The sequence below is a fragment of the Mugil cephalus genome, chromosome 16 (genome assembly GCF_022458985.1).
Source record: "Mugil cephalus isolate CIBA_MC_2020 chromosome 16, CIBA_Mcephalus_1.1, whole genome shotgun sequence".
Classification (NCBI taxonomy): Eukaryota; Metazoa; Chordata; class Actinopteri; order Mugiliformes; family Mugilidae; genus Mugil; species Mugil cephalus.
In genome coordinates, this window is record NC_061785.1 from 3,401,048 (window position 1) to 3,415,284 (window position 14,237).

Consider the following 14,237-nt stretch of genomic DNA (forward strand, 5'->3'; position numbering starts at 1 on the left):
CAAATCTGAATCCAAGTGCTCCCCTCCTTCCCCCCTTATCTCGACAGACATTCTGCCAGAAGATGAGCAGTATAAATAAAAATGACATCACCTCAGTCTTACAGCCCATTTACTCTTCCAGGAACGTGGGACTTTTTCCACCTGCACTTGCACCAAAGGTTATAATGTTGTGTTGACCAAGGGTGGTCTTGTTTACACGGGAGGAGAAGATTAAGTATAGAGACCTGCACACACTTCCATCGCCACGTCATAATACTATTTTATAGTGTATATCTAATACTAAGGCTAATATCGTGCAACTCTACATTATTGCAATATCATAATATCGCAGTAATGTATCATATCCTGACTCAAGTATCGCGATACGTATCGTATCGTGAAGTCCTCGCCAATACCCACCCCTAACGTGTTATTGAACTCGGCCTTATAAATATGCACTATTATCATCAGTTTGCATTAAAATATTAAGACAACCATAACAGACATAAACATACAGATAACGTCTCTACTAAAATATGTTGGAGTCATGTTGATGTGTATTTAAAGAAATTTAAATCTGCGGGGGATAATTAGAAAAAATTAGTGGGGACTTTGGGTCCTATGGGTTGAGTTGTTTGGGATCAGTTTGGGATCTAGTGCATTTGGAAGCCAGGTCAACACGTTGTGCTGTTTTTCATGATTTTTTTTTTCCTGAGTTGCTCCCATCAAGGAGTGTCATTGCTATGGGGTGGAGATGTCTGGTCTGGTCTAGGTGGGTGCTACATGTCTAAGCAACATCCACGTGAACGAATGCCAGGTTCAAAAGTTTCCCAGCCAAACACTGAACTGTCAGTGGTCATAATGTTGAGGCTGATCGGTGTATGTCAGCTGTCTAAGCCTTCTCTGCTGACCTGTACAAACCTCTATGGCCTGGATGTTTATATACAGTCCATTTGTGAGAAACAAAGTGTGCAAAGAAGACAAAAGCTTGCTTGTGTAAGGAATTATTTTTCTAACTTTCTGAGAGGAGAGCGCAAAAGCCGCCAAAGGAAGGAAGGCTCCGCTTGGAAAGCTCGCAGGTGTTTGGTCATGGTGTAGGATTTTATTTGTACAGAGGGGGTAGGAGGTGTGTCCTTTGTTCTCTCTGGGAGGTTAGCTTAGCCCTGGATCTCTGGCTCTGGCTCCAACGCTCCCAAATGTGCGCTGCACCCCGAGCCCTGCTAACCTCACACCCTCTTGGCAGCGACTCAGGGAAATGAGCTGATTCAGCATGAGAGGAAGAAAAATATCCACGGCCAAGTTTTTTTTTTTTTTTTCCCTCTCCCTGCACACACAGTTGTAACATACTGCAACAATACTGTATGGCAGTTTTTACCAACACTTTTCCACAACCCTTGAGTAGATGCTGTCATAAAAGCATTGCAGAGAGTTTGTTCGTCAAATAAACCACTTGGGTAAGTCACCTTTTTCTTCCAGGCATTTTCAGCACCTTGAAGCAGGTTGAAGCGTTCCGACAGCGGTGTGTTGATCAGGTTGGACGGCTTCGTCTTCTTCGGTGTGTCATTTTCTCCACTGTTGAACTCTGCCAATCTGAAAAAAGGCAAAGGACATAGTTCATAGTTCACTAGGGACATGGTAAAACCCTAATTTGACATAAGGAGTCAAAAGTGTACTAAAGAGATGTGCAATTAAGCTACTGTGATCAAACTATGTCATTTGTGGATCAATAAAGTCTATGCAAGTCTAAAGACAACAAAGACAAGGCAATCCACTGCACATATAGGTCCAATGCTGCAGCCTAAATGGCTGCTAATGTTGTCCGTCAACCAGGATGTGGCCATTTATACTGCACGAGAAACTCAAGTGCTGGACTCCGGGGAGGTCCTCACAGGCCCCTGATACTGCAGCATACTTCACACGCACCAAGCATTGTGGGAGATCCGGGAGATAGACGACGAGAGGCACTCATTATTTTCAGATGTTAGCGGACACTCTGACTATTAGCATCTGGGAGCTCACAGAGCAGACCAGCCGCTAGCATTTCTGCTTTTCTGCATTAACCACTTCCAATTTCTGACCAATCACAGAGTAGGTGTCACGCCAGAAAAAAAGTTCTGCCTAGTTGAGAACAAACTGGAGGATCTAACAGCCCTGTGAAAAGGTTACACATGTCCAGCTGGATGCATTAGGGCTGGGTGGTATACTGGTTCATACCGAATACATGCATGAATTTTTAATAAACCAGCATAACGATATATTTTATTACACAGCGTTTGGAACGCTGCACCATGAGACACCATTTCAGACCAGACTATTTTCAATGTAGCGCTTCTAAACACACACATGCCATTGTGAGGCGTGGCGAAGATGGAAATGTCCAAAAAAAGAAGCAACAAAACGAGAAGACTTGCACCAAAAAAAATCTCTGTCCTGACCAAACAGTGTTTTCGGGTTTTTGTCCATCCCCGTCACGTCTACAAGTACGCAGCCGCGGGTTTCTGGATACCGACAACAACACCAACTTCCACTGCCGCCCTGTACGTACGCCGTATGAGGAAACAGAAGAGGGGGTAAGCGTGGAGGTATCCAAGCGAGGCTAGCAGCTTAGCCACACTAAGCCGGCGATTCCCACCATCGTTTTGGCCGACGTATGCTTATTGGACAACAAACTAGACTACATCCGACTACTCCGCTCTACTCAAAAGACTGTGAGGGATGCTGTGTTTTTTGCGTTTGTGGAAACATGGCTCAGACGCCGTTCGACATGCGTGCTAACATGCTAATATGCTACCGAGCAGATAGAGCTATCGTCGAGGGAGGTAAGACCAACACCGGCGGGCTCTCTGTGTACATCAACATTGCCTGGTGCCGTGATGCCGTCTTGGTCAGTAAACACTGTTGACCACTGCTGGAGTTCATGGTTCTGAAGTGCCGGCCATTCCATCTACCGAGGGAATTTACGGCCATACTGCTTGTGGCTGTTTATATCCTCCCCAACTCCAACAACAACAACAGGAGTGAGGCACTGAATCAACTATACCAACACATCAGTGAGCAGCAGACAGCCCACCCAGATACCCAGATAATTTCCCCATCCTTCCTGGGGATTTCAACCATGCTGACCCCAAGACTGTGTCATGTCAGCAAATTAACTTTCCAACACGGGGAAATAACTCTTTGGACAATGTTTTTACCTCCCACAGAGAAGGAACCATCTCTCTTAATCGAGCTATGCTTGGAATTCGACTTTCTGAATGTGGTCCTTGTCCCAGTTTACATGAAGCCAAGAAAATCGAATAACTGACGGGAACATGTCCTCCTCCTCCACACTAGGTGGCGATATGTGTCTTTTCAGTGGGTTAATACCACGTTGATATGGCCCCCTTTCCGGTTAACCTAGTACATCACATAATAAACAAGACTTGTTCACGCGGCAGACCGCGATTTCAAACAACAACCAGATGGGTAATACTACACTTCTTTAAATCCCATACGTATTGTTCGCCCTACTTCTGGTGCACTGTTACCTTAGAGGCACTTCAAGACTGTTTCTCCACCACAGACTGGGACATATTCAAACATGCTGCCGCCCACAACTCTGCCACTGACCTCCGGGAGTACACACAGACAGTAACTGCCTACATCAGCAAGTGCATGGATGATGTCACCACAACTAAGTCCATCAACTGTCCACACAAATCAGAAGCTGTGGCTGACAGGGGAGGTCTACAGGCTACTGAAGGTCTGGAACGCTGCCTTTAGATTCGGGATGAGGAAGGCCTGAGGACAGCTGACCTACGACTGCACAACTCCATCTCCATCAACTCCATCAAGTTTGCAGATTATACGACTCTGGTGGGTCTCATCAGCAATGGGGATGAGACGGACCACAGGAGTGAGATGAACCACTTGGACAGTTGGTGCACACACAACAATCTCTCTCTGAATGTGGACAAGGCAAAAGAGGTTGTTGTGGACGTCAGGAGAGTTCACACCCAGCCTGCTCCTCTGTCCATTAACGGTGCTGCTGTAGAGAGGATGAGCAGCACCAAGTTACTGGGTGTGCATGTCACAGAGGACCTCTCCTTGGATACCAACAAGGCATCACTGGCTAAGGAGGCTCAACAGCGTCTCTACTTCCTCCACCAGCTGAGGAAAGCCAGAGCCCCAGCTTCCGTGATATATCTGAGCTGTAAATGTCCCCAGATTTCCACATTAGCAGTCAGTGCTAACACGGGGCCATTGAAACCTGTTTTACTACTAATGTGGGATTATTCTACAATGTTTACTCATCATCACAGTAAAATAGTCCATCCTTAGTCAATCTGCTGCATTAATTCCTCTCTAAACCAGTAGAAAATGTTGTGAACATGTGATTATGCATGAAACATAAATACTGTGATGTACATTTTTGATCACACCACCCAGCCCTAGGCGGCATCTTTGTGCACGTAGGCCTTATTAAACGAGTGCATCCTGACCTCTGCTTCAGAGACGAGCCCACACTTCCTTCCAAGCTGCTCTCCAGCTCCTCGACATCTTCGGACACCGAGGAGCTCCTCTCCAGACTCTCATCAGGCGACGGGCTGCGCACCTCCTTGAAGCTCCCTCCCCTACTGCTGCCGCTGCTCCTGCTGCCGTCCTCCTCCCGTTGCCTGTTAACGCTGAAGCTCCCTCCGTCTGTGACGTCTTCCGTTAACGACTCGTCAACTTTGTCGAACTCCATCTCTTCCTCCTCCTCCTCCTGCTCCTGCTCCTGCTCCTCCTCCTCCTCCAACACATCCTCCTCTTCTTCACTCTCAGGGTGGCTCAGGGTGACGCTGCTTTGCCGGACCGGCGGCCCGTGATCAGGCGTGGAGCCCTCGCTTTGGTCCGACTCCACGCTGGTGGAGCGGCTCTTCTTTAAGATTCCCTTGATCCCGTGAGGTCCTGAGTCTTGGCGCTGGAGCAAGGACGAGGAGGACTGGCATGGAGGACTGGGAGGAGGAGAGGCTTCTCTGTTCTTGCTGATTGGGAGAACGGTGTCAGAGAGAAGACTGGAGGACTGGTGAAGAGAGGAGGAAGGAGAGAGGGAAATATCTTTTTATTACCGGCCGTGATATTTATGATGCCATTAAAGTTGCAATCCAACATGGGCCTTCTGAGGGTGTTTGTGTGTCTATGTAAGGCTGAATCCTGCCATGGGGTTGGGGGGGGGTCTGGTCTGGTCTAGGTGGGGGCTTCATGTCTAAGTAACATCCACATGAATGAATGCCAGGTCCAAAAATTTCCCTGCAGAACACTTTGTAGCAATTTGGTTTAAATGTTATTCACTTCTCCTGCCAATGGTCATAATGTTTTGGCAGTTCCCTGTATACTAGACATTGTGTATCTATCTTGTATCTCAATTTGTTTTCCAGCAGCCGGAATAACAGCAGGCACCCTCCAGAGAGGTCAAAGGTCACGAGGGAGTGCTGATTTGGGAGGAGAGGGTGAGGCCGGCCGGGTGTGAAAGTGCAACTCTAAACCGGTGGTCTGGATTTAATCAACACCAGAGCTCGGTGTGACGTCTTCTGCTCCGTCGGGAAAGTATGTGGACATAACTCCGCTACTTTCAGTTTAAAATCCGGGTCATGAAATAAGATAATTTTATCCAGATTAGTTACAGAATGCGTGTGCTGCAAAACCTGGACATCTGTGACATGAATTATAAACTGCACATCAACTTCAGGAAGGATGAACTAAACTCTACCAGACCAGAGGGAAACAAAGCCAGAGCTAAGGTGAGTAACAGTTTTGGAATTGGCTCATGTACGTGGTGGTAAGAATGTGACCTTCCAGATTTATGAAGCTCGTTTCTTTTTTTTTTTTTTAAGATGCTCTTTTGTGACGTTAAACATTTAATATGCATCATCTTTCATATTAAAAAAAGAAGGGAAACGAACCTTCTTTTCCTCTGCAGCAGACGTTTGCTCATGCCGCTCCTTCAGTGACGCTTCATCTGCAGACTCTTTCTCTTCCATCGCATCGCCTGGGTCAGTTTTAGGGAGGCTAAAAAAAGGATGATGATAGAAAGACACAAAAAACTGTTGTCACTTTGTGCACTGTTGTGTTTGTCCTATTTAATGTTCTTTGCTGCCTGCTATTTAATTTCTTTCCGGTCACTGTTTTTTTTTTTTTCTTGACTTGTGCTGCTGTAACATCTGAATTTCCCCGGTGGGATCGATCAATAAAGTTTTATCTTACAAACGAAAAGGACAAAGACAACGTTACAAAACGGTAAAGCTGGGAAAAGCTGCAAGATTCTGCAAACAACAAATGATTTTCAAGTAAAAAATCTATAGAATGGGAGCCAATATCAATACAGGCACAACGATCAGGCATAACCTCCTAATACTGTGCAGGTCTCCCTTGCGGGGACTCATCAGAGAATGGACGTGGGTCTTCTGAGAGTGTCTTGTGGTGTCTGGTTTTGGATCCTATGGGTTGCAGGGAGGGGCCTTTATAGTGGATCATCCCACAGATACTTGATCATGTTGGGATCCATAGAATTTGGAGGCCAGGTCATATTTTTTTTTGTGTCTGTGTTAGGCTGCATCCTGCTACTATCAAGGAGTGTCATTGCTACGGTGGGGTGTCGGTGCCTGGTCTGGTCTAGGTGCTAAGTAAAAGCCACATGATTGAACACCAGGTCTAAAAGTTTCCCCAGCAGAACATTAAATGGTTACAAGATGGTTTTAACAGTCACGTCTCCCTGTCAGTGGTCATAATGTTGTGGCTGATGGGTGTACGTCAGCTGTCTCAGCCTTCTGTGCCGACCTGTACAAACCTCTGTGGCCTGGATATCATTTATTTATTTACAGTCCACTTGTGAGAAACAAAGTCTATAAAGAAGACAGACGCTTGAGTCATAATGTTGTGGCTGATCTGCGTGAGCCAGGACCATAAGCTCATAACAATCTGATCTGACCTCCAGTGTTTACTTCAGGTGGAGCTGGTTACATACCGAAACCATTCCTGACATATGAAGAGTGTGACTCTGTTTGAGCTCCACACAGACACAAAGTGACTATGATGAAAGTCTTTTTTGTCCTTAACCACTGGACTTTGTGTGTGACTTTGTGTGTGTGTGTGGATCGGTTACAGTGCTACCAAGTACAGTCTGGCTCTCACTGCTGCAGCCATTAACTTGAGCCTGGTTTGCATCGCCACAGTTACCACGGACCCATGAGTGTTTTGTGTTTATGTGCGTGTGGCTCTGCAGGTTTATCTGGTTTATCTCTGCAGCTGTTTACAGCATCAGGTCGTGCTTTGGTAATTACCCGTGTGTTCCATTGTGTCATCTGGTGTATCTGCACAATTTTACTGTAAAACTCATTATCAATCATCTTTTTTTTTTCCTTTTTTTTTTTAATGAATTTAGCCTGATTAAATGATCCAACCAGGCTGGCATGAGGGCCAGTCTGAGGTACTCACGCTGCTGAGGCTTCCTCTTCGTCGCTGCTGATTAGCTGATGCTTCACTCCGTCATCGGCGTGACGACCGCTCCGTCCATCCTTCGTCCTCTCCTCTTCCTACAGGCAGAAACAGAGAGGAGAGGATGTAGTTCGTTTGTGCCAAGATAGAAATAAATCCTGCTCAAGTCCCGCTCCGGCTGTAAAGAATATCCCGATTGGGGAAGTGAATGAATGAATAAGGCTCCGCCCCTCCACTTGAGGGAAGCAGTTAACCCCTGCAACGCTCCAGCTGAGCTGCTCAGAGGTCAGTTCACCCATGACGGAGGGATTGTAAAAGCAGGGCGTTGCTGAAAAGTATTAAGTCAAAGATCAAGTGCATACGAGACATAAACCCACCCACACACTCACACACACACACACACACTCGGTTATTAAATAAGGCAGTATGGGGCGAGCCCTGCTGGTAACACACCTTTTACACATGAAACGTCTCCTCAAGGGAATCATCATGGTTTATTATTTGTTTTTCTATCATCTCCATGGTCAAATGTTCCCTCAGAGGACGCAACGTCTGACTGACTGTCTGTCTGACTGACTGACTGACTCACGGTCCATTTTAGGAAACAAGGGACAGACGCACCACTGCCAACAGAGGCTTGGTCTCCTCTGATATTTGTGACTATTAAAACTTAATTATCAGCCCTGTGATGGACTGGAGACATGTCCAGGCTCTAGTCCCCCAGAAACCCTCCAGAGGACAAGCAGTTACAGAAGATTAATGAACGGTTCAACTTAAATTATAAAATCTTACCTCATAAAGACTTTTTAATACTTTCTATGGGTCTTAAACGAGACTGCATTCAGCTGGCTTAGCTTAGCATAAAAAATGAGAAGAGCTATCCTCTTCTCCTCCTCCTCCGCTCATTTATTTCTGCGTTACTTTGTTTGCACATGTTTGTATATTGCATGTGCATAATGGGTATAATTATTTATCATTATTAAATGTTTGTTTGTGCATTTAGAGAGCAGGAGGCTAGCGATTTCACAACTTGTTTATGCTAAGCTAATGGGTTCCATCCGTATTCATCTTTTCATCTTTCTCCAGGAAATCAGAACAGCTTATTTCCCCCCGAAATAACTCTTTCATAATAATCCTTTACTGAAGATAAGTTGATCTTCAGCAGTGAAACTAAGTGATGTGTGTTGTGCCTTTGGTGAAAACACATCTTTGGACACTTAGGATATTCGGTCAAACTTTAAATGAGCTGTGTCCCCCTCCAGACGTGTCCACGCTGTGACCTCACTCCTACTCCGTCTCTTCTGACGGAGACACTGACTCACGGCTTCTCGTCAGGGATCATGGAAGAGAAAAGTGGAGAACGTCCCTGCTGCTGGTGGTGCTGGTGGTGTTGGTGGTGAGACACCTTAAAATAACAGAGCTCTCGGTCGCAGCAAAGGACGGAGGCCGAGTCGTGTGATTTTAAGATTTGTGGGAGTGCGTTTTCCCAGCCCAGAGTTTTTCGGTTGGAGCAACTTGCTGCCATCTGGGTTCACTTGGCCAACCTTGGCACAGCTCCTGGTCTGTTAAGGCCAAGTTAGCACAGCTATTTACATCAAACATGATGAAACCCAACCACTTCTGAAACCTTAGCAGCCTGGGAAAGCCTGATCCTCTGCACATTTTCTTTCTTTCTTTTTTTTTTTTTTTTTAAGCACACATGTGAAGATCTCCCCTTAGGATTGGGGACATTACCAACGTTTTTGTTCCTCAGTGCATCTCTAGACTTTTCTTCCCACCGCTGCTTTAAGACCTCCATGGACTATGGGAGCTGAAGTCATGACTTTGGCCCAGCGTGCATCCAGGTGCAGGACAGCTCAGTGCCGTATGGAACAGCTCAATTTGTTATTAATGGAGCAAATTTCCAGAGGGGAGCTGAAGTGTACACCAGCTGCACTGGCAGAGGCAGAGAGTAAATCAAGGAGGGAAATGAAAAGAATTCACCGTCGCATCTGAATGTAGTGAAACAAAATGTATAACCTGACGTTTCTGATGTACGCGTGTTATCTTGCTAGAGGATGGAAAGATTGACTTTGAATTTGGGCGGAAAAGACGAGGACGGAAGGTGCCTCACTTCTACGTTCTGTGACTTTTAGCGAATCCCGGACTCATGACTCCAGGAAGAGTCCTGGGTTTGGTCTGGAAGCTGAGCGACATCAACTAAAAAAACTGTATGAGGAAACGAGTAACGCAAATGGAAAAGACAATAAGAAAATGAAAATGCAAGAAGAAAGAACTTTCCTTTCTATATTTCCAGTTATTACTTAATTATTCCCCTTCATATTTATCATTTTATTTGTTTCCATTTATATTTCTGCAATCATCAATTTATTTTTAATGTTTTTATTATTTTATTTATCCCTCTTCATATTTATAATTTGATTTATTTCCATTTATATTTCTGCATTCATCAATTTATTTTATTTATTTACCATCTATTATTTTATTTATTCCTCTTCATATTTATAATTTTATTTATTTCCATTTATATTTCCGCATTCATCAATTTATTTTATTTATTTACCATTTATTTATTATTTTATTTATTCATGTTAATATTTTCCCTATAACTGTACAGATTATTATTATTTTTTGGCACTCCTGAAACTCCATATTTCTGTAGGCAGAGGATGCAAACTGGACCTCACACTTAATAAATAATAAATAAAATAAAATGAATATTTAGGGGGTTAAATGCAACATGTTTCCATCACGTCACAAGATACTAAACTGATTTATTTTCCAGAGTTCAACCACCAGTAGCCAAAGTCTCCTTTTTCCTTATTTCATTAAAGGAAATTTTTTAATAATCTAAATTGCTTTAAGATGCTTTAAAACCCCCGAAACCCTAAAAACATGGTGAAAGAAACCTTCAATCTATCTGATAAATAAGACCCAAACCTAAAAGTATTGTGATCATTGGTGTCGGCTCTGTAGTCTCAGGTAATAAGAACATATTAGTGACTTTAAGCAGAGCAGTTTCTGTGCTGTGATGAACTCGAAAACAAACCGTTCCTGACTAAATGGTCACATACCTGATTAGAAACAGCCTTTTCTAGGATTATAGTTACATTAACAATCTTTGGCCCCCACCAGAGCAGCTGTTCAAACACAAAGAGGAGGAAAGAAAGTAATGGAAATACACTAAAACTGCGTTGTACCTTTAAATGAGACGTCTGGGACGTTGCAGTCCTCTTGATCAATTCCACAGGCTTCACATCAGCTGGAAAAAACAAAACAAACACACACTCAACAGTAAGATTTAATTTGCTCATGAAGTGTAATTAGCACCTGCCAACATAACACAGCATCAGTCAAAGCGACGTCTGACACCGTCGACCATCTGTGCTCGGCATCCACAACATAACTCACTGCCGGTGGTCCTGAAGTGCATTTCTGCATTTTGTCACGAGACAATACAAACGTAAAGAAAGACAGAAAGGAGGTAATTCAGTGATTCTGTGCACATGTCAACACCTTGTGCTGTTCTTCATGTTTTTTTTTGAGTTATTCCTCAAGTTCAGTGCATTTACATGCACAACTTAATGCTCCAAATTCAACTTTCCGAATATGGTCTTTGTCCCAGTTTACGTAACTCCTCCACACTAGGTGGCGATACCTGTCTTTTCAGAGCATTAACACGGCCCTCCTACCTCCCTACAATAAACAACGTCATGCAACATGATGGATAATAGCTCAGCTTTTTTAATCCCATGCGTAATGTGTGCGGTTGTGGTGCATGTGCACATGCGTTGTCTAGTTTAACTCTGATTAAGGCGTAAACCTGCCGGATTATCTGGGTGTCTTAGTCGGATAAAGACAACTCCAATATCAGTCGGAGTGACATGTTTTATATCAAGCGTCTGAGCGATTAGGCCCATGTGGAAGTGCACAAAACTGCAGTTCACCCAGTGGCCACTAGAGGCTCCAAAAGGGAGCAAATCCCCATAGACGCCCATGTTAAAAAGCCCAACTTTACAGCGTTATTAAACATGTTTACAGCCTGGTAGAAAAACTGGTTTTGGTCTCGATAGTTTATTTCACTTTTCATGACAACTGTACGGAGGGTGATTTTCATTCATTCGTTTATTTTTATTAAGGTTTAAAATTCTGCATAATTAAGGGAGTTCCCGCTTTGAGGTGGTTCGAATAAATTTGAATTTTCGGTGGTTTATATGTTATTTAATTCCGCCTGTCAGTGGTCATAATGTTGTGGCTGATCTGTGGTTTCTCAGGCAAAAGTGTGCAGCACTTAAATGAGCCGTATGCGCACAACAAACTCCATGCAGCTTTAAAACACGCATGCAGGAATTTAATTAAGTTTCAAAGACGTCCAGAGATAAGACATCAGCACCTGAAGACTCACCGAGTGTTTAAGCAATGCAAAAGATTGATATGGAGATATAAGACCCGAGTATGGAATAAATCAACCTAGTGTTGGTGCATACTGTACATGCTAGAAAGAATTACATTTCATGTGAGCCGTCACATAAAAACCAGCAACCGAGTCTTCTAATCAGAACGAGAGGAAAACATTAAATTTAATGGTATTCCAAAACAACACAAATTTCTTAAGTCAGCACATCCGCAGCCATTATCCCACTCTAAATCTGCTTTTTATTGCCTCGACAATGTGACATTTCTTGCCAAAATAATAGCACGTCTCTGACAAACTCAGTGTTTCCAGTGGAAGGAAGAAAAAGGCAAAAACAGAAAAAACAGAAAGCTCCAGTTTTGATTTATGTTTCCAAGCTCCCCTGCGGTCCAGGACTAAGCGTGATTTAGCTGAGATGATGAAACATTAAGCATTGCAGACTGGTGACTGCACTCAGACCTCACTCGTATAGTTTTGACTCGAGTCCAATCTCTTTTACATCATCATCCGCTCAACGTCCAAACTAAAGACAAGTGGGGGAGAAAAAGAAAAAGAAAAACACAGGAGATGGAAAAACCTCCACTTGAGTTTACAGTCTCTTCTGTAAGTGTTTTAAACCATCTCAAAAGACAGCTCACTTACAGCCGGTGAGAGCTTATTGGATCGGTCTTTGAACTGTGGAAATAGTCAGAGGAGAATATGTAAATATTAGCCACATTCACAGCGTCGAAATGTCACATTTGCATAATGTGAGCGGACATTGTCCAAACTGATGCTAGCATCCTAGGGAATATTATTATATGGATTTTTTCCCCCCCTGCTATCAAGTTCCTGCAAGATCATTTCATGGCAACTGTCAATCATGATCATAACGTCACATCCTGTTTTTATAGCGTCAAATAACTAATATAATAAATAAAATAACGTGATACTCTGATACTTGAATACACGTCACCTAAAATGACAGAAGCCATCTTTAAAAAATAAAAAAAATACATATATTAACATATACTTTAGTGTTTTAGTTCGTCTCAAGTCCCGCCCACTATCATGGAGGAGGTGGAGCTTATGACCTATACTGCTGACAGCCACCAGGGGGAGCTCTATATTCCCTTTGGCATCACTTTAGGGGAGCAGTTCCATTCACACTTATTTTATCTGTCCATTATCGTGATGTCACATGCTGGTTTTATAGCATTTTATACATTATATTAAATGTCTAAACTGACAGAAACTATCTTTCAAAAAAAATAAGTTTCTGACATGTACTTTGTTAATTTGTCTCATGTCCCATTCATTAACATGGAAGAACACAGGGCCTATGGCCTATTCTGCAGACGGCCACCAGGGGGAGCTTGTTCTGCATGCTTTGGCTTCAGCTTCAGAGGAGCTGTCATGGCGTCCACTTTTCTTACGGTCTGTGCTCGGACAGGAACAGCCACCAGCTGATTATCCACATTTATTACGAATATTAATATAATAGGATTCACAGTATTTGCTTGAATCATTAACATGGTTCAACAATCAAACATCTACTTCAGTAATGTTGTTTTTTTCCAAGTAGAAAATCAATTATGTTAATTTTATATTTTGAGTATGTCATTTAAAAGCTCCCCTCCGTTTGCAGAGAAGAAGAAGAAGAAGAAGATGTTATCCTGTGCTGCCACAATGACAAAGTCAATACCAGTGGCGCTGAGTAAGTACCTCAGTCAAACACACTAATCAGTGTTTGGATAAAGCTTGTGATTTATTTACTCTCCGTCTTACGACTCCGTCACCTATAACTCATTCATCTCAGTGCACGTTCAGATTGGGTGAATGTGATTAGAGGCCTATCGCACCATGTAACCTTAAGATAACTCCTATATCTAAATATTATGAAGTCTTTGTCTTCTGAGCTTCCTGATTTACTACAACGGTAAAACAAGAAAAAAAAAAATAACAGCTTGCATTGAGCAAATAAGATATTACACAACATATGTTGCTCAATGAACCATCCTATCTGTCTGCACCTTTTTTTTTTCTTGTGCACACACACACACACATCACCAGCTGGCAGAAGATACAGCGATCAGCCACAACATTATGACCACTGACATTGGACGATAAATGTTATTTACTTTTCCTTTTACTTCTGTTGGGAAACTTTTGGATCTGGTGTTCCTATAAAACCATAACCCACCTAGACCAGACCAGACACCCCCCACCACCCACCCACAGCAATGACACTCACTGATGGTTTACAGTGGACATCCAAAGACACAGGCAAACACACAAATCACTTTAGGAATAACTAGAGAAAAACATGAAGAACAGACCGCGCTCCATTTCTAAACTTTGCATTTCTCCTCTTTAGTGCAGGATTAATTTGTAAATCTATTCAGTTAAA

At 43.2% G+C, this 14,237-nt stretch overlaps 1 protein-coding gene across 3 annotated transcripts in view; it reads right to left on the reverse strand.

The window, feature by feature from the left end:
- The window catches only part of LOC125022212 (supervillin-like), a 54,303-nt gene that overhangs the window by 18,877 nt on the left and 21,189 nt on the right, over window positions 1–14,237 (reverse strand). For all 3 annotated transcript variants that reach the window (XM_047608648.1, XM_047608649.1, XM_047608650.1), the window contains 5 exons: window positions 10,635–10,696; window positions 7,435–7,532; window positions 5,904–6,009; window positions 4,461–5,023; window positions 1,443–1,569 (listed from right to left, as the gene is read on the reverse strand). In XM_047608648.1, coding sequence (XP_047464604.1) covers window positions 1,443–1,569; window positions 4,461–5,023; window positions 5,904–6,009; window positions 7,435–7,532; window positions 10,635–10,696 — 956 coding nt within the window. The remainder of the gene's footprint in view (window positions 1–1,442; window positions 1,570–4,460; window positions 5,024–5,903; window positions 6,010–7,434; window positions 7,533–10,634; window positions 10,697–14,237) is intronic.